The 22,807-nt window shown below is 35.8% G+C and overlaps 1 protein-coding gene across 4 annotated transcripts in view; it reads left to right on the top strand.

Annotated features, from left to right (window-relative positions):
- The window catches only part of SI (sucrase-isomaltase), a 106,230-nt gene that overhangs the window by 80,056 nt on the left and 3,367 nt on the right, over nt 1–22,807 (top strand). For all 4 annotated transcript variants that reach the window (XM_027584973.2, XM_027584972.2, XM_027584975.1 and 1 more), the window contains 10 exons: nt 1,661–1,794; nt 2,754–2,788; nt 2,874–2,990; nt 6,135–6,283; nt 8,140–8,224; nt 8,309–8,365; nt 8,977–9,101; nt 12,000–12,088; nt 21,664–21,713; nt 21,953–22,120. In XM_027584973.2, the coding sequence (XP_027440774.2) occupies nt 1,661–1,794; nt 2,754–2,788; nt 2,874–2,990; nt 6,135–6,283; nt 8,140–8,224; nt 8,309–8,365; nt 8,977–9,101; nt 12,000–12,088; nt 21,664–21,713; nt 21,953–22,120 (1,009 nt within the window). The remainder of the gene's footprint in view (nt 1–1,660; nt 1,795–2,753; nt 2,789–2,873; nt 2,991–6,134; nt 6,284–8,139; nt 8,225–8,308; nt 8,366–8,976; nt 9,102–11,999; nt 12,089–21,663; nt 21,714–21,952; nt 22,121–22,807) is intronic.

Genomic DNA, 22,807 nt, shown 5'->3' with positions numbered 1-22,807 from the left:
ATAAATGCTTTTTGTATTAGTTAAATAAAATCAATTTTGTTTGCAAATTAACTCAACTTAGAATATACATTTTCACATATATTTTTAGATTGATCATCAGCTTTTTTTTATTCTGTATATAAATAATCATTTCTTGTTAAATGTCAGCAAATATATGTGATGTATGTTAAATATGTCAATGTACCTAAATAGACTATACCCTTTATATTTATTCTAGAAAATGAAGCAATGAAAATAGTTTTCTTTTTTTTTTTTAAAGATTTTATTTATTTATTGGAGAGAGTGAGAATGGACAGAGAGCACATGAGAGGAGGAAGGGTCAGAGGGAGAAGCAGACTCCCTGCCGAGCAGGGAGCCCGATGCGGGACTCGATCCCGGGACTCCCGGATCATGACCTGAGCCGAAGGCAGTCGCTTAACCAACTGAGCCACCCAGGCGCCCGAAAATAGTTTTCTTATATGATCTTTTCAAAGATGGATATACATGCAAGTAGAAAATTTTAAGTTAGCAAGTACAATATGGTCTTTATTATGAACAGATGGTTCAATTTGTCATCTTATGTCCATTGAAAATACTTCTAGTTTCCTGTAATTTTGATTTGAAATATTCATTAATTCAAAAATTTATTGAGCTACTAGTATATACCAAACACTGTATTAGGTGCAAAAAATACAAAGAAGATTAAGACATTTTCTTTAACTTCAGGAATCTCAAGGTCTTACTGAAGAAACCTATGTAAAAAGAAATCAGTACAAACACTGCGTTCCAAAATGATTTTAAAGTCTGCCTAATTAAGTATTTGAAGTATTTTTTCCTGAATAGTTCTGTAGTCCTTATTCATGTGCAATTTATTTTAAATAATATAAAAATAAACACTTTACTTGCAATTAATAGTGGGATATTTTTCTACTTTAGATGCTCTTATGATATCACAGAGACGGAGAGATGCAGATAATATAAAATAATGCATTATTATATTTTTAGCACCAGAGTATGTTTTAAAATGAATAATAAGTCATTGAAGTCTCTCCAAAGACTGAGGAGGGGACAAAAGAAAAAAAATGATGTAATTTGTAAAATTCATTCTCTTGATGTCTGGCCTTGGATAGATTCTGTGCTTGAAATAGAACAACTAGTTTTATTTTTAACACCCAAAAAACTTGCTCCCTTTAAGCTACTCTCTGAAATAGAGAGTATTGTAGCAAAGATTCTCTGTAGAGTAATATGGAGATTAAGTGTTGGCAGTTATAATTGAGAAGGATTGGAGCAGTCAATAGTTAGAGCCTAGAACTTTATTCAAGAGAACACAGTTAAGAAAGAATAAAATGAATTCATTAAAAAAACTCAAGATATGATTAGTTAGTTGATTTGATAACTTCAGTACTTGACTTAACTTGTATTCATTGAACAAATAAACAAAGGCCACTTAGGCATGTCAGTCTGGTAAATGTGGGAAGGGAAGAAACATGTCCTTTATGTTTGTGAGAATTTTATAGTATAATGAGAGAAGACTCACTTATAAAGAGCTAGTTGTAGTAAGAGAACACAAAAACATCATAAACACACACACACACACACACACACACACCTTTTTTAATGAAGTGCTCATATGTAGAAATATCTGAAAATACCTCATGTAAAAACTTTCCATCGATCTTAGTGCATTGCAGAAGACAACTGGCAAAAGAGGAATTGTTATTTCTCGCTCCACATATCCTACTGGTGGACAATGGGGAGGACATTGGCTTGGAGACAACTATGCACAATGGGACAATTTGGACAAATCTATCATTGGTATGTGAGTCACCATCTGTATCATTACTCTGGTAAAGTTTCCTTTTAGGTATTCACTTTTGCTGGTACTAGTTCTTATACCTTATAAGTCCTTTTCAGAAACATGCTTTTTTGCATCATATTTTATGACAAATAACATGATGAAAAGACAGTGAGCTAGAAAGTAGGATCTGGGATACTTTATAGAAACTAATGATATCTAACTAATTTATTTTGAGAAAATAATTTCATCCTTTTGATCTCAGTTCCCTGGGAAGGGGCAGGAACTGGGAAAGATAACATCTAGAGCTAACAATAGAAATGGGTAGAAATTCTAGATTCTAGGGAATAAGAATACTCATAGATGCTAAGGAATGAAACATTTCAAGCCAAATTTTTAAAGAGTTTTTTGACAATTGTTGGGTAAACAGTAACTAAGACATTATTATTTTAAAGGGGAAATGGATACTTTTCTGTTTCAGATCTAGTTTTAAAAATTCTTTACTGTTTATATTAGTATTCAAGGAAAACAATCAGTGTTTAGAAATATTACTTTAAAAGGAGAGCTGGGATATCGCATGAATCCTATATTATTGAAGTGATCTCAGATGATTTTATTTCACAAGGATAATTTTTTTCTAAATGATAAGACCTATGGTTAAATAATTACATAGATAGCCTTTTATTTAAAAAAAATAAACCAAGGAAAATACTACCACTTTTTTCTCGTACTATAATGTATTTATAACTATTTTGTGCTCTAAATATACCATCTTGAAAGTGACATTTTGTAAATGTCATTAACACTATAACATAAAAACTTGAATACTGTAAGAGGAAATGATAGGTATATTAATAATCTGAAAAATGTTTCATTGGATTAGGTTATTAGAAATAGGACATCTTCACAAATAGAAAAAATCAAATATCAAAATATATGAAATAGTAGCTTTCTAAGTTTTTTCCTGTTTTTTTTTAAGGTATGATGGAATTTAGTCTCTTTGGAATCTCATACGTAAGTAGCTCTATTCCTTTTATCTTCATAACTTATAAAGATTAAGAAACTAATGATTAAAATTAAACATCACAATATATTTTAGACTGGAGCAGATATCTGTGGTTTCTTCAACAATTCAGAATATGAGCTCTGTGCCCGCTGGATGCAACTTGGAGCATTTTATCCATACTCAAGAAATCACAACATCAAATTTACTAGGGTATGTAGTTACTGCATCTACTCTCATTCCTTTCCCCATACTAACCTTAGAAGTTTTTAAATAGAATTCACCCTCAGTGAAAACTGAATGGGAAGATATCAGAGAGGGAAACAAACCATGAAAGACTCTGAACTCTGGGAAACAAACTGAGGGTTCTAGAAGGGAGGGGGGTGGGGGGATAGGGTAACTGGGTGATGGGTATTAAGGAGGGCACGTGTGATGAGCACTGGGTCTTATACGCAACTAATGAATTACTGAACACTACATCAAAAACTAATGATGTACTATATGTTGGCTAGTTGAACATAATAATAAACAAAAATCATTGCAAATTAAAAAAAAAATTCACACTACCAGGCTGATTTTCAATGCATACTTTGAATGAACCTCTTTACATTTACTGAGGACATCTGAGCTCATTGCTTTGAGAATTTTCTGATTTGGGTTACTTTATACTTTGGGGTTTAGAACTTGGTTAGCTGACATACTTACTGCTGTTCTATATAATTTTGGAATACCCGGGGGGGAGGGGGGGATCTGCTTCCCAAACTTCTTCCAACTGAGAGAGAAAAATAAAAAAATCAGCTTCAAACTAAATAATTAGAAGTGAAAAGTCATTTGAAATACTAGTATCAATGTATGAAAATGAGCAGATTTAAAAGGCAAATGTTAAGACAATGAGTTGAGAAACTGAGAAAAAGAAAGGAAAGGGAATTATGAGAGCTAATTTTTGTGTGGTGGCACAACTCTCCGTGTTACTAAATTGTCTGAAAGAAATTTTTGAGAAAGAGAGGTGACAATATTAAAAATTATGGAAACATATGAATAATTAGAGGCGATATCTAAGTGCTAAATTTTGTGATACTTTTAGTAAAGTGCAGAAGAAAAATGAATTATCAAAATGCACCTCATGGAAGAATTGCAGACAGAGCTGGTCTTTGAAGGATGGGTTCTAGCAGTAGTAACTGAGTGGTGGATCTCATCAGGTGCTATGAAATCTTTGTGTCGCTCCTGGGAAATTTTAGTTAGAATAGAGGGAAGCATTTATTTTAGAAAATGAAAAGAAAAATAAAGATCTATATAAGGATAGAAAGCAGTATGGGACACATTTTGGAAGAATTTGAAAGTTGGGCAATAACATAGCTTGACAAATAGGAATATTTTAACAGGAAAACTTGCTGTCAGTAATGCAATTTAGGAAGCTATAATATTGCAAGAGTGGAATGAATCAATAAAAGCCTACGCAGGGATTTATTCAACAAGTATTTATGAAGAGTCTACTCTTTAATATTTACAAAGTCCCTGCCCCATGATTCATAAAATGTAGGCAAGATAGAGATAGCAAGCAATTATGTGTGTGTATGTATATATGTATATAGGTATAGTCAGGTATAAATAAATGCGTATGAGGGAAAATGGTGTAAGCTAAAGTGATAGAGATTTATGCGGACTCAGTTTTAAGAGGAGTACTTAGGGAGGTCATCTTGGATGAAATGACTTTAAGCGTGGAGACTTGAGTGAGGCACAGCAACCAAAACCAATATAAGGATATGGGAGAGATTCAGGTGGAGGGGGTAAGTGAAAGACTCCAAGATGGGAAGGTGGCTGGAGTTTTGGAGAAGATGAATGGAGGCAGAAAAAACTGAGGAAGTATTTCTAAATAAAAATCTTTGGAACAGAAGCTTCAACTTAAGTTTAATTATGAGGTAGTATAATTGAATTTAGGGATGTATGGTTTAGAATTAAGTTCTTCTGTATTGTTAAAACTGAAATAATGTCAGTGAAGTCAGTAAGCAACAGATAGGATTTTGACTTCTTTCTTCTTACTTGACTTTGGAAGTAGTAACAATAGGATCAGTTACAGCTTACTAATTTTTGAACCATTTTACTTTCAAGGTTTTGCCTATTCCAGCATTATTACATATACCAGTGATAACAGTCATCATTCAAGCTTTCTCACTACTGAAATCTAGAAAAGTTGGCATCTGCATAGATATGGCATATCTTAATAACATCATTCCTGTTGATATCAACAAAAAACATTGAAAGTATTGCTCCCTGGAGTTATGTGGCAGCCTGTTTGTTCCCTAGTACAAATTAAAATATAAAATACTAATCATCTTCCTTATTATTTTTTAACCAGTAAGCGCAACAACATTTTTTTTTTTTTTTTGAGCGAGAGGGAGAGCCATGCAAGTGGGGAGAGGGGCAGAGGAAGAGGGAGAGAATCCTCAGCAGGTTCCAGGCTCAGCGCAAAACCTGATGTGAGGCTCCATCTCTTGACCCTAAGGTCATGACTTGAACTGAAATCAAGAGTTGGGGCTCCTGGGTAGCTCAGTCAGTTATGAATCTGCCTTTGGCTCAGGTCCTGATCCCGGGATCCTGAGATGGAGCCTCACATAGGGCTCCCTGCTCAGCTGAAAGACTGTTTCTCCCTCTCCAAACTGCCCCCCCTCTACTGTGCTCTCTCTCTCTCTCTGTCAAAAAATTAATAAATAAAATCTTAAAAAAAAAAAAAAGAGTTGGATGCTTAACCTACTAAGCCACCCAGGTGCCACACAACATTTTTTAAAAGGCTTTAATCTTTCCAGTGTCAATTTTCGCTTTTACTTGGAATGTATATTCCAGAGAAGACTAGGGCATGTCATTTCTTACCCAACATTACTTAGGTCTTCCCTTTCTCCTATCTTATTAATTCTTTAATATCATAATTTATCAATTTCTCATGAGAACACACAATGCGGGGGTCACCATGATGGGCTCTGCATGTCTGTTTATCTCAATCTACTTTTGTACAGCATTTCAGTTCTTTTCCAGTCTTTTCATCCCTACACTGATTATCACCATGATTGGCAATGTATTTACCACCTATTCAAATGTGAACTGCTCTTTACATATGTTCATCTAAACTAAATCAAGCTGAGTATAATTTGCATTTCTCTTATTAAAATATATTCTCTCTCTCCATCATATGAGTTAGAAATATTATTGCATAAGATTTTTGTGATTTTTGTGAAGAAAGTGTACAGAACATAGCAGTGAATGAATATTATTTTGTACTTTTTATTTTCCAAACATGTATTTGAAAATTATGATTTAAACAAGGAAAAACGCTTATGACTATTTCATTCTGCTTTGTTTCAGAGACAAGATCCTGCTTCCTGGAATGAAACTTTTTCTGAAATGTCAAGGAATATTCTAAATATTAGATACACTTTATTGCCCTATTTCTATACACAGATGCATGAAATTCATGCTCATGGTGGCACTGTTATTCGACCCCTTTTGCATGAGTAAGTGCAAATTCTATTTTCTGCCAAAAAGAGATAGATTTCATTTAATTTACTCAGTAATCTCATATAGTGTAGGATATTTGAAATTGGACACGTTTTCATTGTTATTTTGGTATACATTTTACATAAACAGATATTAATAAACAGGATGATATTAAAAATGAAATCTTAGTTATTGAAAAGTAATAATTCTTAGAAATAATTACTATATACCCAGTGTTTAGATTTACATACCTTATTATATTGAATATTTTAAGAGTGGAGGCAAGTAATATTATCTCTATATAATAATTTGATTAATTGAAGTTTATAGCAATTAAGTAAATCTACCATATATAAATATGTACCTGACTGAAGAAAACCATCTCACCTCTTCTTGGAGGTGTGTTATAGAGTACCCTGGAACAGTTCTAACATTTTCCTTAGAAAATTGTTTTGGATTCACTCCTTAAAACTCAAACTGATATATGATCAAATCTTAAAATTCTATTCTATGGAACATAGTTATAAAAATTTTAGCCTCTTCTATTTTTAAGGCAAATACAAGCTAATTCTTACTGTTGATGTCACAACAACAACAACACATTCAAACAAAAATAACCAAACCTTTGAAATAATCAAACTTAACTTCTGTGTACCCTATATTACCAGAATAATTGAGTGAGGTGGTTTGTTAGATTGCACAATTGATAAATCAGTAAAAATACACAGAATGTATTTACTAAATTAAATAATAGTATGGAAGGCAAAATGATACAAATAATAGGTTGATCAATATGCCATCTGTTCTGATGATAAGGTCTTAAAAAATAATAGGTCTCCCCAACCAAAAACATTATTATTAACTCTGCAGACTCTTGTCCTTTTGAGAACATCTGGGCTTTTTTTTTCCCATGGGAAGTCCATGAAGCAGTAAATTCAGCAGTCCACCTTGGCGAATCTCAGTTTGTAGAAAAATAAAACAAAAACAAAAGAACAAACAAACAAAAATGTGCAGTTCTGTTTCAATTAGAGAAGAAATGTGGACATTTAATAGTGACTATTCTCAAATTATGAGGAACAGATTTTGGTGTTCCCATTTGTATCTGAAATTCAGAAATACATTAAATGCACTAGTCAGTGAGTTCTAATTTAAATAAAATAAGCAAAATCTTTTTTATTTTTTTGCTCATTTATAATTCTTCCCTTCTTTCTTTTCTTCCCTTTTTCTTTTTTCCTTTTCTTTCTTTCTTTCTTTTTTCTTTCTTTCTTTCTTTCTTTCTTCTTTCTTTCTTTCTTTCTTTCTTTTCTTTCTTTCTTTCTTTCTTTCTTTCTTTTTCTTTCTTTCTTTCTTTTTTCTTTCTTTCTTTCTTTCTTTCTTTCTTTCTTTCTTTCTTTCTTTCTTTTCTTTCTTTCTTTCTTTCTTTCTTTCTTTCTTTCTTTCTTTTATTATGGATTCTGGGAAGCAAAATCTTTTTAGATTACTGAGTCAAGATTCTTATAGCACACTTGCCTCACAATTCTCTTTCAGAGTATTTATAATTTTTGCTTCCTAGTTTGTTGATCTTCTACTAGGCAAAGTTAATATTTGTACGTCTGTGAATTCTCTTCAAAGATTTCTGATTCAGTTGGCCTTATACAAATTCTCTGTATTTTGTCAGGAAGCTTAGTTATAGTCTACATTAACTTATAAAGTATTGTACTACTTATTGAACATTAAATTTCAAGTGATAGAATTGTTTTTGATTTGTTTATAGTTTGGTTTTCACTTCAGTCCACAAAAGTCTATACTGCAAAATGTGATTTGAATAATTATTTTCTGGTATTTAGGAGAAATGAAGTTCTTTGATTTAATTATTTGAAAATATTTTGTCAAGGTTCTTTAATGACAAGCTGACCTGGAATATATTCAAGCAGTTCTTGTGGGGTCCAGCGTTTATGGTTACTCCTGTGTTGGAACCTGTAAGTCTTATCATATATTTTTGTTAACAAAATATTATTTTTCCTGGCCTATATGTTTTTAATGACTGTATCTTTAAATTCCAGTATGCTGACACTGTACAAGGCTACGTCCCTGATGCCCGGTGGTTTGATTATCATACGGTAAGTGGTTAAGGAATTCTGGGGAATTGACTAAAAGGATATGAGTAACAGTTTGATCCTAACCTTTTCATTGGCGACATACTTGGTTTACTTTACACTTAAAAAGAGTAAGATATTTCTTGCTAATTACAGCTGAATCAAATTAACACACAGTGAAAGAGAGTTAATTTATGCTGCCATAGTTCATTATGGAATCATTGATTTATTTTACTGAATAAACAGAGAGAGTACACATTGTACACAAGAAGGTCATTGTCCTGTATCAAATATGCAAAATTATCATTAAAGCTAATATAGTCCTTCCAAGAATAATGTATATGACAAGTCAGGAATAACTTTTGTGAGCTTTCAAAACCCATATATTTTCTGAATGAGAGTATCACAAAAACAAATATTGGTGAATTACGTTCAAAGCTATTAATAACTAAGAACTAAGTACATACTTTAAGTAACGTGATTTCCTGAATATGTGTTTGAGTTTTTATTAATTTTTATATTAAGTCCATGATACACTTACACCAATATTTTTGTTTGATACATCAAACACCAATATTGCTGATGATTCCATTTCTTGCTGCTTATGTTCTTCCTTCTAACCTTCTCATTTCCAGGGCCAAGATATTGGTGTCAGAGGAGAATTTCATGTATTTAACGCTTCTTTATATACAATAAACCTACATGTCCGTGGTGGTTACATCCTACCGTGTCAAGAGCCTGATAAAAACACATTTTACAGGTAAGTGAAGTGTTTACAAGAGCTCAGATTAATTTTTGAGGTACGTCATGCTAGAATTGTCAAGAACTGGGAAGGGTCTGAGATTTTACCCTATTTCCAAATGAACAAGTTAGTCTGTCACAGTGTCATGGATGTTGGGTCAGAGACAAAGTTTTTCTTACTCATGGCATAACAAGAGAATTGAATTTCATGTTTGTTCCAGTTTTCTTTGTCCCTGAAGTCCCATGGGGATGACATGGAGTGGCCTAGGCCTAGGCAGATACTGCACATGTAGGAGGTTTGTGTCAGCTAAGGAACTCCAGGCTTAGGCACTCAGTCCTTTATAATAGGCTATAAGCAAATCTGTTCATTCTTTGCTTTCAAGGGGACTTATCTTTATTATACTGGTCAATAAAAAGTTTGTATTTAAATTAATTTAAAAACAAATACTGCCCTATTTTCCAATACTGTTTACTTAAAAAAAAAATCCATTAAAATATAATTCAGGGGCACCTGGGTGGCTCATCAGTTGGGCATCCAACTCCTGATGTCTGCTGGGGTCATGATCTCAGGGTCGTGGGATCAAGCCCCACATAGGGCTCTGCACTCAACAGAGTCTGCTTGAGATTCTCTTTCTCCCTCTCCCTTTGCCCATTCCCACCCATATGCAAGGATATGCAGATATTTGAGACGCATGAAAAATTGTCTTCCAACATGATATTCCTTCTAATAGTAAGAAAGCTTCCCAAATCAAAATACTAACTAAAACTTCATGTCTTCTGTATAAATATGCAGATATTGACAAATGAATGTTTTGTATTTTGAGTGGCTGCTTTACCTAAGTACTCATCATTTTTGATGCCCCTGACATGTGGAAAGAAATATTATTTACTTCATTGAAACATGGTTTCTTAAATGAACCTTTCTATAATCTTTAAGCCAATATTGCTCAGAAGATTTCTCTTTCCTTCCACCTTTTCTGTTCCCCCTTTCTACCTCCTTCTGTCAGTCCTGTGAAGTACTTCCCAACTCACTTTAGTCTATGAAAATGTAAGTATCCATTGACAGTATCACTGCTTCTTCAAACTACAAGTCCACTGCTGTCCACAAAAGAACCAGACCTGTGTTTTACAGCCTTGTCCCATATAAAGATGAAAGATAATTCATATTAATTCACATTTCCTACACATTACCATTCATAACTGATGATCTGGCTGAGACCTTCTCTTCTTTGCCTTAGGACCCCTACCTGGTATTCTCTCCCTCTCATTCAGCAATATGTCCAACCTACCAGGGATCATGGGTCCACTGATCTTTTGTGACTGATGTAAGAGTAAATCCTTTTACCAGAATGTCTATTTCCATTGCCTAAATTCCTGGCTTAGACATTCAGATTCTAGAGGACTCAGTCTCTGTTCCTCTTCTCTTCTCATGCTATATCCACTCATTTGGTGATCTACATGCTGACAGCCCCATTTGGCCTGAAGGAAATTTTTCTATCTCCTGAAACAATCCAGATCCATTCCTTTCAATATTCTACCCTGATATCAATTAAAGAGGAGAGAAATAATTATATCTGAGAAGTGAGGGCTTCGTGGAGGAGACCACTTATAAATTGGGCCTTGAAGAATCCTTTTGTTGTAAGAGACAAGTAGAGAGGCCACGTGTGTGTGTGTCCATGTGTGTGTGTGTGTGTCCGTGTGTGTGTGTGTGTGTGTGTGTGTGTGTGTGTATGTAGAGGGGTAAAGTAAATAGGATATCAGGGTTAGGTATATAGATAGGGTAGAATGTAAACTGTGAAACACTTTTTAATCTTAAGTTTTAAATATGTTGGAAAATTGTGGGTTAAACTAGATTTTTAATGTTGCTAATAAGATATACTTATCTTTTTCCCCACAACTATGAACTAAAATGCATACATACATATACATATATGTATGTAGTCATGCTGAGACATGATAACATCTTTACATGGAAAATACCAAGTTACTATGGAGACTTGAACTCTAGATGTTCTGGATATTCTAGGGAACTTCCATGGCAGTACAACTTTCAACATTTGTGATTGGAAAAGGCAATTATATCTAAGCATAATTTGTCTGAGAAATCCTTCCTTAGCAATATGAGGCTGTCAAACCAAATCACTTGTACAGTGAGGAAGGAAGTTGATAATTAGTTCACAGATGGGCCTATGTATGCACAAGCTTGGGAGGTATTGCCCATTTCAAGGTTAGAAGTTACAACTTGCAGGCTACTCTTCACATTCTTATTGATAATTTCCAATGATAACAGTGATTTATGTATGGAAATGTGAAAAAGGCTTAAATTATAATAGATAAAAATGTTATTAATATAGTTTCATGTTTAATGGTCAGTGTCAGGATTAGCAGAGAGAATAATAAATAAATATATCAATAAACTTAATATGACTTTAACTATTATAAATGAGTCCACTTTTGATCTGTTAAGTAGGTGATCTCTTGAGATCAAAAGACATGCATGATATTTTCTATTAAATATGAAGGATTTTATAGTTTATATCATTCCTAGTAACTCATTATTCAGGGGAGGCCTCTAATTTTCTTTGTCTATTTATTTATTTGTCAGAGAGAGAGAGAGAGAGAGAGAGAGCACAAGCAGGGGGAGCAGTAGAGGGAGAGGGAGAAGCAGACTCCTCACTGAGCAAGGAGCCCGATGTGGGACTCCATCCCAGGACCCTGGGATCATGACCTGACCCGGAGGCAGACGCTTAACGACTGAGCCACCCAGGCATCCCTAATTTTCTTTGTCTAAAACAGTTTGTATTCTCCTTAGTTGATATTCTTATTTGTTTTCCTTTGGATACGTATATGGATAACATATCGTAACTACACATATGCTATTCTATAAACATAGTTAAATTATATTTCTTTTTTTTAGTCGACAAAAGTACATGAAGCTCATTGTTGCTGCAGATACTAATCAGATGGCACAGGGATCTCTGTTTTGGGATGATGGGGAGAGTATAGGTAAGTGTCCCATTTAGTAAATAAATGTAATTGATGGCATACATATTATCTCACATTGCTTTTTTGTTATCTACTTTAGTACCTTGGAAGCTGAATGAAAGGCTAATAATATTATCCAAAGATAAAGTAGCTTAATAATTAGCTAAATCAACTTAAACCATAGTGTTCTAAACATCAAAGACTTTCCTCTTACCCTAAGTGTAGTTAATCCCTATGGTAAATGTCTGAATAACTAAGAGATGTATATGGACAGAGAATGTATATTGATCATCTGTTACTCCCAGAAGGTAGCCCATGCCATTCACATGACGGACATTCAGTACGTGTGAGGTCATCTGAGCTGAAATGCCACGCACACGTGGCAATGCATAAAGGGTGATTCTAAAACATGAGATAGCCTAGAAACAAAACTCAACTTTGGTCTCTGTACTTCATTCCTATTTGTTTTTTAAATTCAATTTTTTTTACATGAAAAGTTTAAGGATTTAAACTTAGATCTATGTTTGCTCTATGCCTGTTTATTAAGATCAGACAGAATTGCTAGGCTCCCAGCAGTGTGTGCTTTGCTGACCATTGCCATCAGAATCACTTGGGGTAGTTTATTAAGGATGCAGATTCTGAGAACCATTTAATTTCCATTAATTTGGGGAGAAGCCCAGGTATCATCTTCAGGTAATTATTATGCTGTTAAGTAAACACGAGTTGTAGATTAGGTTTATTGACTGTCATTAACAATGCCACTCTACTAGATGGGCGTTCTGAACATTCTCTTAACACAATAAAACTACATAAATACTAACATAAAAACTAACATCTGTGTGGAGCTGATGTTCTCATGGGGCCATTCAGGGCAATTTAAATAAATTATCCACAGAAGAGAGATCTTTCATTACTAGCCAAGACATATATTTTTCATCTTTTTAGGTAAATCATAGTTAATATTTTGCAACCCTAAGAAATGGGAATCTATTTATTAGTAAATAAAGTCTATCAGAAGGTTGATACAAGAATCATATGGTAAAAAGCAAGACAAACAAAAACAAAACAAAAACCTTTTCCCAGTATTTTGTGATTTAAGGTGAAGAATCAACCGCTAAGAGTTAAAATCCTGTGTTTTTAGAGTCCTGACCTTCATTAACACATTAACTGGGGTTTGACAAAATTTGCAGCCTTTCTCACCTGGACCCAGCAGGCTGCACTTTGAATTTGCCTACAGTTTCCCAGGGTTGTAAAGATGTGTTATGCATAATTTGCATCCTTGTCTTGGAACTTTTGAATTTTCCTATCCAATAAATTGAGTTAATTCATTTGAACAGCAAGGGAGACAATGCTTCTCTTAGAAATTTTTTCTCTAGCTCTCCCTATCAAACTAAGATACAGATGAAAGAACTTGGTATGACCTTTACTCTATTAAAGTTTCATGGGAGATTTTATTTTTTAATCACTGGAAAGTAACAACATACTTCAAATATTTATTTATGATCATTCCATGTAAGCATACAAAATTATTCTGGCCAATTTGGGTTTTCTGATTATATTTCACAAACTCAGTATATTTGTTGTAATGAAGTACAAAGATTTCAGATAATCCCTTGAAGTTTCTTGAGTAAACAGCAACAACAATGTTATTTTAACACTTGTTTCTGCCTTACCCATGCTTGTTTGGTTTTACAAACAAACACAGTCTTAGAATTCAGGGAAAGCTGCACTTGACTCCAGATTTTGTAAATAATTATATGATTCACTTTCAGCCATTTATTTAACTTCTCTGGAAGTCACATTCCTCTTCAACCATGAGAACAATAAAAGGACATACCTTTTAGAGCAGTGTGATAAAGTACTTAAAAGTTGACAAAGAGTAAGCACTTAAATTTTAGTTGAAAAATTATTTTATTTTTATTTTTATTTTTTTTTAATTTTTTATTGTTATGTTAATCACCATATATTACATCATTAGTTTTTGGTGCAGTGTTCCATGATTCATTGTTTGTTCATAACACCCAGTGCTCCATGCAGAACGTGCCCTCCTCAATACCCATCACCAGGCTAACCCATCCCCCTACCCCCCTCCCCTCTAGAACCCTCAGTTTGTTTTTCAGAGTCCATCATCTCTCATGGTTCGTCTCCCCCTCTGACATACTCCCCTTTTCTTCCTCTCCTGTTATCTTCTTCTTTTTCTTTTTTCTTAAAATATGTTGCATTATTTGTTTCAGAAGTACAGATCTGTGATTCAACAGTCTTGCACAATTCACAGCGCTCACCGTAGCACATACCCTCCCCAATATCTATCATCCAGCCACCCCATCCCTCCCACCCCCAACCACTCCTGTAACACTCAGTTTCTTTCCTGAGATTAAGAATTCCTCATATCAGTGAGGTCATGTGATACATGTCTTTCTCTGATTGACTTATTTCACTCAGCATAACACCCTCCAGTTCCATCCACGTCGTTGCAAATGGCAAGATCTCATTCCTTTTGATGGCTGCATAATATTCCATTGTGTATATATACCACCTCTTCTTTATCCATTCATCTGTCGATGGGCATCTTGGCTCTTTCCACAGTTTGGCTATGGTGGACATTGCTGCTATAAACATTGGGGTACATGTACCCCTTCGGGTCCCTACATTTGTATCTTTGTGGTAAATACCCAGTAGTGCAATTGCTGGATCGAACGGTAGCTCTAATTTCAACTGTTTGAGGAACCTCCATACTGTTTTCCAGAGGGGTTGCACCAGCTTGCATTCCCACCAACAGTGTAGGAGGGTTCCCCTTTCTCCACATCCCCGCCAACATCTGTCGTTCCCTGACTTGTTAATTTTAGCCATTCTGACGGGTGTGAGGTGGTATCTCATTGAGGTTTTGATTTGGATTTCCCTGATGCCAAGCGATGTTGAGCACTTTTTCATGTGCCTGTTGGCCATTTGGATGTCTTCTTTGGAGAAATGTCTGTTCATGTCTTCTGCCCATTTCTTGATTGGATTATTTGTTCTTTGAGTGTTGAGTTTGATAAGTTCTTTATAGATTTTGGATACTAGCCCTTTATCTGATACGTCATTTGCAAATATTTTCTCCCATTCTGTCGGTTGTCTTTTGGTTTTGTGGACTGTTTCTTTTGCTGTGCAGAAGCTTTTTATCTTGATGAAATCCCAATAGTTCATTTTTGCCCTGGCTTCCCGTGCCTTTGGCGATGTTTCTAGGAAGAAGTTGCTGCGGCTAAGGTCGAAAAGGTTGCTACCTGTGTTCTCCTTTAGGATTTGGATGGACTCCTGTCTCACGTTTAAGTCTTTCAACCATTTGGAGTCTATTTTTGTGTGTGGTGTAAGGAAATGGTCCAGTTTCATTCTTCTGCATGTGGCTGTCCAATTTTCCCAACACCATTTGTTGAAGAGACTGTCTTTTTGCCATTGGACATTCTTTCCTGCTTTGTCAAAAATAAGTTGACCATAGAGTTGAGGGTCCATTTCTGGGCTCTCAATTCTGTTCCATTGATCTATGTGTCTGTTTTTGTGCCAGTACCATACTGTCTTGATGATGACAGCTTTGTAATAGAGCTGGAAGTCCGGAATTGTGATGCCACCAGCTTTGCTTTTCTTTTTCAGTATTCCTCTGGCTATTCTGGGTCTCTTCTGGTTCCATACAAATTTTAGGATTATTTGTTCCATTTCTTTGAAAAAAGTGGATGGTATTTTGATGGGGATTGCATTGAATGTGTAGATTGCTCTAGGTAGCATTGACATCTTCACAATGTTGATTCTCCCAATCCATGAGCATGGAACGTTTTTCCATTTCTTTGTGTCTTCTTCAATTTCTTTCCTGAGTATTTTATAGTTTTCTGAGTACAGATCCTTTGCCTCTTTGGTTAGATTTATTCCTAGGTATCTAATGGTTTTGGGTGCAATTGTAAATGGGATAGACTCCTTGATTTGTCTCTCTTCTGTCTTATTGTTGGTGTATAGGAATGCCACTGATTTCTGTGCATTGATTTTATATCCTGCTACTTTACTGAATTCCTGTATGAGTTCTAGCAGTTTTGGGGTGGAGTCTTTTGGGTTTTCCACATACAGTATCATATCATCTGCAAAGAGTGAGAGTTTGACTTCCTCTTTGCCGATTTGGATGCCTTTGATTTCTTTTTGTTGTCTGATTGCTGTGGCTAGGACTTCTAATACTATGTTGAATAGCAGTGGTGAGAGTGGACATCCCTGTCGCGTTCCTGACCTTAGGGGAAAAGCTCTCAGCCTTTCCCCATTGAGAATGATATTCGCTGTAGGTTTTTCGTAGATGGCTTTTATGATATTGAGGTATGTACCCTCTATCCCTATACTCTGAAGAGTTTTGATCAAGAAAGGATGTTGTACTTTGTCAAATGCTTTTTCTGCATCTATTGAGAGGATCATATGATTCTTGTTCTTTCTTTTGTTAATGTATTGTATCACGTTGATTGATTTGCGGATGTTGAACCAGCCTTGCAGCCCAGGAATAAATCCCACTTGATCGTGGTGAATAATCCTTTTAATGTACTGTTGGATCCTATTGGCTAGTATTTTGGTGAGAATTTTTGCATCCATGTTCATCAAGGATATTGGTCTGTAATTCTCTTTTTTGATGGGGTCTTTGTCTGGTTTTGGGATCAAGGTAATGCTGGCCTCATAAAATGAGTTTGGAAGTTTCCCTTCCATTTCTATTTTTTGGAACAGTTTCAGGAGAATAGGTATTAATTCTTCTTGAAATGTCTGATAGAATTCCCCTGGGAAGCCATCTGGCCCTGGGCTTTTGTTTCTTGGGAGATTTTTGATGACTGTTTCAATTTCCGTAGTGGTTATAGGTCTGTTCAGGTTTTCTATTTCTTCCTGGTTCAATTTTGGTAGTTGATACATCTCTAGGAATGCACCCATTTCTTCCAGGTTATCTAATTTGCTGGCATAGAGTTGCTCATAATATGTTCTTATAATTGTTTGTATTTCTTTGGTGTTGCTTGTGATCTCTCCTCTTTCATTCATGATTTTGTTGATTTGGGTCATTTCTCTTTTCTTTTTGATCAGTCTGGCCAGGGGTTTATCAATCTTGTTAATTCTTTCAAAGAACCAGCTCCTAGTTTCGTTGATCTGTTCTACTGTTCTTTTGGTTTCTAGTTCATTGATTTCTGCTCTGATCTTTATGATTTCTCTTCTCCTGCTGGGTTTAGGCTTTCTTTGCTGTTCTTTCTCCAGCTCCTTTAGATGTAGGGTTAGGTTGTGTATTTGAGACCTTTCTTGTTTCTTGAGAAAGGCTTGTATTGCTATATACTTTCCTCTCAGGACTGCCTTTGCTGTATCCCAAAGATTTTGAACAGTTGTGTTTTCATTTTCATTGGTTTCCATGAATTTTTTTAATTCTTCTTTAATTTCTTGGTTGACCCATTCATTCTTTAGTAGGATGCTCTTTAGCCTCCATGTATTTGAGTTCTTTCCGACTTTCCTCTTGTGGTTGAGTTCTAGTTTCAAAGCATTGTGGTCTGAAAATATGCAGGGAATGATCCCAATCTTTTGGTACCGATTGAGACCTGATTTGTGACCTAGGATGTGATCAATTCTGGAGAATGTTCCATGGGCACTAGAGAAGAATGTGTATTCCGTTGCTTTGGGATGGAATGTTCTGAATATGTCTGTGAAGTCCATTTGGTCCAGTGTGTCATTTAATATCTTTATTTCCTTGTTGATCTTTTGCTTAGATGATCTGTCCATTTCAGTCAGGGGGGTGTTAAAATCCCCCACTATTATTGTATTGTTGTCAATGTGTTTCTTTGCTTTTGTTATTAATTGGCTTATATAATTGGCTGCTCCCATGTTCGGGGCATAGATATTTACAATTGTTAGATCTTCTTGTTGGATAGACCCTTTAAGTAGGATATAGTGTCCTTCCTCATCTCTTATTACAGTCTTTGTTTTAAAATCTAGTTTGTCTGATATAAGGATTGCCACCCCAGCTTTCTTTTGGTGTCCATTAGCATGGTAAATGGTTTTCCACCCCCTCACTTTCAATCTGGGGGTGTCTTTGGGTGTAAAATGAGTCTCTTGCAGACAGCATATTGACGGGTCTTGTTTTTTAATCCAATCTGATAGCCTGTGTCTTTTGATTGGGGCATTTAGCCCATTTACATTCAGGGTAACTATTGAAAGGTATGAATTTACTGCCATTGTATTACCTGTAAGGTGACTGTTAACTGTCTGTTGTCTGTGTTCGTTTCTGCTCTTTGCTGCTTTTAGGTTCTCTCTTTGCTTAGAGGACCCCTCTCAATATTTCTTGGAGGGCTGGTTTCGTGTTTGCAAATTCTTTTAGTTTTTGTTTGTTCTGGAAGCTTTTGATCTCTCCTTCTATTTTCAATGATAGCCTAGCTGGATATAGTATTCTTGGCTGCATATTTTTCTCGTTTAGTGCTCTGAAGATATCTTGCCAGTCCTTTCTGGCCTGCCAGGTCTCTGTGGATAGGTCTGTTGCCAATCTAATGTTTCTACCATTGTAGGTTACATATCTCTTCTCCCGAGCTGCTTTCAGGATTTTCTCTTTGTCTCTGAGACTCGTAAGTTTTACTATTAGATGTCGGGGTGTTGACCTATTTTTATTGATTTTGAGAGGGGTTCTCTGTGCCTCCTGGATTTTAATGCCTGTTTCCTTCCTCACATTAGGGAAGTTCTCTGCTATAATTTGCTCCAATATACCTTCTGCCCCTCTCTCTCTCTCTTCTTCTTCTGGGATCCCAATTATTCTAATGTTGTTTCGTCTTATCGTATCACTTATCTCTCGAATTCTGCCCTCGTGATCCTGTAGTTGTTTCTCTCTCTTTTTCTCAGCCTCTTTATTTTCTATCATTTGGTCTTCTATATCGCTGATTCTCTCTTCTGCCTCATTTATCCTAGCATTTAGTGCCCCCATTTTTGATTGCACCTCATCAATAGCCTTTTTGATTTCGATTTGGTTAGATTTTAGTTCTTTTATTTCTCCAGAAAGGGTTTCTCTAATAACTTCCACGCTTTTTTCAAGCCCAGCTAGTATCTTTAAAGTCATGATTCTGAACTCTAGGTCCGACATCGTACTAATGTCCGTATTGAGTAGGTCCCTGGCTGACGGTACTACCTCTTGTTCTTTTTGCTGAGGTGATTTCTTTCGTCTTGTCATTTTGTCCAGAGGAGAATAGATGAATGAGAGAACAAAAGGCTAACAGGTTTACTACGTCCCCAGCAAATATACTGTATACAAATCAGAAAAGACCCGAAACCAGGGGAAAAGAAAGGGAAAGAAAGAAAAAAGAAAGAGAAAAAGAAAAAAAAAAGAAAAAAAAGATAAAAACAAAAACAAAACAATTCAAAAAAGGCAGAATATGATCAAATATGATCAGGCTAGTGCATAGATCAGTGCCACACACTAGATTTTGGGCGTATTTTGGTCTGTTAGAAAAAAGTGCCTCCTAAAATTTTAAAGGAAGAAAGACATATATGTACAAAATAAGGGTTTATACAATGAAGGGATGGAAGATGACTGTAAAGATGAAAATTATAAAAGATTTTATAAAAGGACTTGGTAAGATAAGTTGTTTGAAAAAAGAAAGAAGATTTAAGGAAAAAAAAAAAAAGGAAAAAGGGAGAGAATGTGATCAGGCAGGAGACTAGAACAAAGCCATACACTAGTGATTTAGGGTATATTTTGATCTGTTAGAAGAAACTGTACCTCAAAATTTTAAAGAGAGAACAACTTATATATATATGCCAAAAACAAGGATAACTACTATGAAGGGATAAAATATGACTCTAAAAATGAAAAAAAAAAAATGTTTTTTTTTTTAAAAAAAAGGGATTTATAAGATGTTGGTTGAAAAAGGGAAAAAGAAAAATAAAAAAAAGTCAACAAAAATTAACTTTGATGAAATAATGAATCATGGTAAAAAAAAAAAAAAAAAAAAAAAAGCCATGAATCTATGTGCAGTATTCCCCTAGCGCTGGAGTACTCCTATTCTCCTTGATCGATCAACTTGGTCTTGGCTTGCTGGCTGTTTGTGTTGATCTTCTGGGGGAGGGGCCTGTTGCTGTGGTTTCCAAATGTCTTTGCCGGAGGCGGAATTGCCCCGCCCTTGTCGGTCCGGCCTAAGGAAGCTGCTCCAGTTTGCTCTCAGGAGCTTTTGTTCCCTGCAAGCTCTCGGCACAGCTTTGGAGGACCAGGGCGAAAATGGCGGCCTCCCAGTCTCCGCCCGGAGGAGCCGAGAACTCAGGGCCCCACTCCTCAGTGCGCCCCCAGAGAAAAGCAGTCACTCCCGTGTCCCCGGTCTCCGGCCGCTCTCCATGCTCACCCGGCCTGTGATCGAGCGTTGCTATCTCTGGCACCCGACCCCGCTCGGAGTCTCCAAACCCAGCAGATCCCTGCAGTGCGTTCCCGCACCGCTCCTCCCCGGGAAGGAAGGGGAGTCTCCCCGGATCTGCTGCTTGTTGGGTCCTTGCTGGGGGAGCCGTGCCCCGACTGGGCCGCAGATCACAGTTTATGGCAACCCCGAGCTGAGAGCCCGCGACTCTGCTCCGTATCTGCAGCCGGCTTCCCCGCCCCGACACCTGGGAGCTCTGCCGCACTCAGGCACCCCCGGTCTCTCTGTGACCCCAAGGGTCCTGAGACCACACTGTCCCGGGAGGATTCCACCCCCCGCTTAGCCACTGCAGCGACGTCCCTCCGCCGAGCCAACTTCTAAAAGGTCCGATTTTGTGCTCCGCGGCTCTAGCACTTGCCAGAAGCGGCCGGCGGAGGCCCCTCCCCCGCCGTTTATCCTCCCGAATATCGCCTCGGATTCACTTCTCCGCACGTCCTACCTTCCAGTAAGTGGTCGCTTCTCTGTTCAGAGAGTTGTTGCTACTCTCCTGTTCGATCTCCTGTTGAGTTCGTAGGTGTTCAGAATGGTTTGATCCCTATTCAGCTGAATTCCTGAGACCAGACAAAATCTAGGTCTCCTACTCCTCCGCCATCTTGCTCCGCCCCCTGAAAAATTATTTTAAAAATTGATTTTAAATATGGTAAGATTATACTTCGATAAAGAAATGGATATAAACTCTGTGTTTTATCAGTTTGATTTCAGTAGACCTATAATAATCCCTAGCGATTGAATATTTTTCTCAAAAGACACTAGAATAAGTTTCCGTCGTGTTCATTTTGCTTGATAGATATGATTATATCGTGAGTCATTGAAGTGGCCAGTAAGTGTCCACCACTATCACCACCTAATTCTGTTTATTCTTGGACTTCTTTCACTCTCCCAGAGCTGTGTTATGGTGATTTTAGATCTGTCATACCTTCGTGTTACCCTCCTACACATAAATATACACACACACACACCAACCTACCCTGTCCTTCTAGGGACCTCTCTGATGATTCATCCTTCATATTTCAGTGCTCCTTGGACTATGTTTGAACAAGTTAAGTAAACTCAGAGAAAAATGAGATATACCTTGATGGTATTTGATACCCTTTATACCAGGAAAGAGAAGCAAAATATTCTTGTTTTTACTATTTTTCTTCTTTGGAAATATAAATATATTACCTTTTTTTCTCTCTACAGACACCTATGAAAAAGGCTTATATTTCATGGCACAATTTAATTTAAACCAGGTATGTATTCATGTCAGATCATTTGTATGCAATTGTGTTAAATAATATTTGAAGTTTTATTCCATATTTTATATTTCCATATTTTATGTTTATTGTATAACATACCTCATTTCAAATATATGAATAAATAATTTGCTGTACTATGAAATACATTTTGGTTAAAAGAAACATGCCTTAAAAGATTTAATTGCTTTTGAAAGTGAAAGGTTTAAATTACTTCTTTTTCTTTTTCTTTATAGAATACCTTGACAAGCACTATACTGAAAAATGATTACATAAACAAAAATGAAATGAGGCTTGGAGTCATCAGTATATGGGGAAAAGGGAGGACTTCTGTTAATAAGGTTAATCTCACATATAATGGAAATACAAAAGTAGTTAAATTTATTCAAGAACCAGACAAAGAGGTAAGTGACGTAAGAAAAAATAATTAATGGAGTTTTTCAAAACATCTATATGGTTGTCTTCTATTACCTAACCCTAACAAAACATAATTATGGGTTGCCTATGACCTCTGTTGTTTATTCATTTTCCTTAAACTTCCAAATTGATCACCATATTATCATCCTTAGTAACCTGTCATATGAATCAACCTAGTGGCATCTGTGTTACAATTTTCCTGACATAATCAAAGTAAGATTAAATTTACATTAAGCCTCTAAGTCATTGTTATCCCTATATGGTAAAGTGCCTCAAAATTTAATCTTTTTTTCAATTATAGAATGTTTACATTTAAATATTTAATACATCTTGGATAAAATATATTTGGAAATCCTTGCAAAATTAATAGAAGTGTCTATTGGCACTCATGAATAATTTGACATACAGGTGTATAAGGGTATGATTCATACAATAGACAAGGTATTGGGATTTTTATGTTAAAGTCCAGTTGCTGCCAGTAATTAGTTTTTTTTTTTACTTGGAACAAATAGTTTTAACCCTTCTTTTTCTTTCAAATTCAATAAGAATATGCAAGTCAACAATCTCTTCAGCTCCTTCCAATTCTAAATTCTGGAATCTGTGTCCCAAAAAGGTAGATTTAAAAGAACATATATTCTAGTCAACAGCTAACTGTTATAAATGATCCAAGTACA

Source organism: Zalophus californianus, chromosome 1, assembly GCF_009762305.2.
Source record: "Zalophus californianus isolate mZalCal1 chromosome 1, mZalCal1.pri.v2, whole genome shotgun sequence".
Taxonomy (NCBI): Eukaryota; Metazoa; Chordata; class Mammalia; order Carnivora; family Otariidae; genus Zalophus; species Zalophus californianus.
This window is presented reverse-complemented; position numbering and strand designations above follow the sequence as displayed.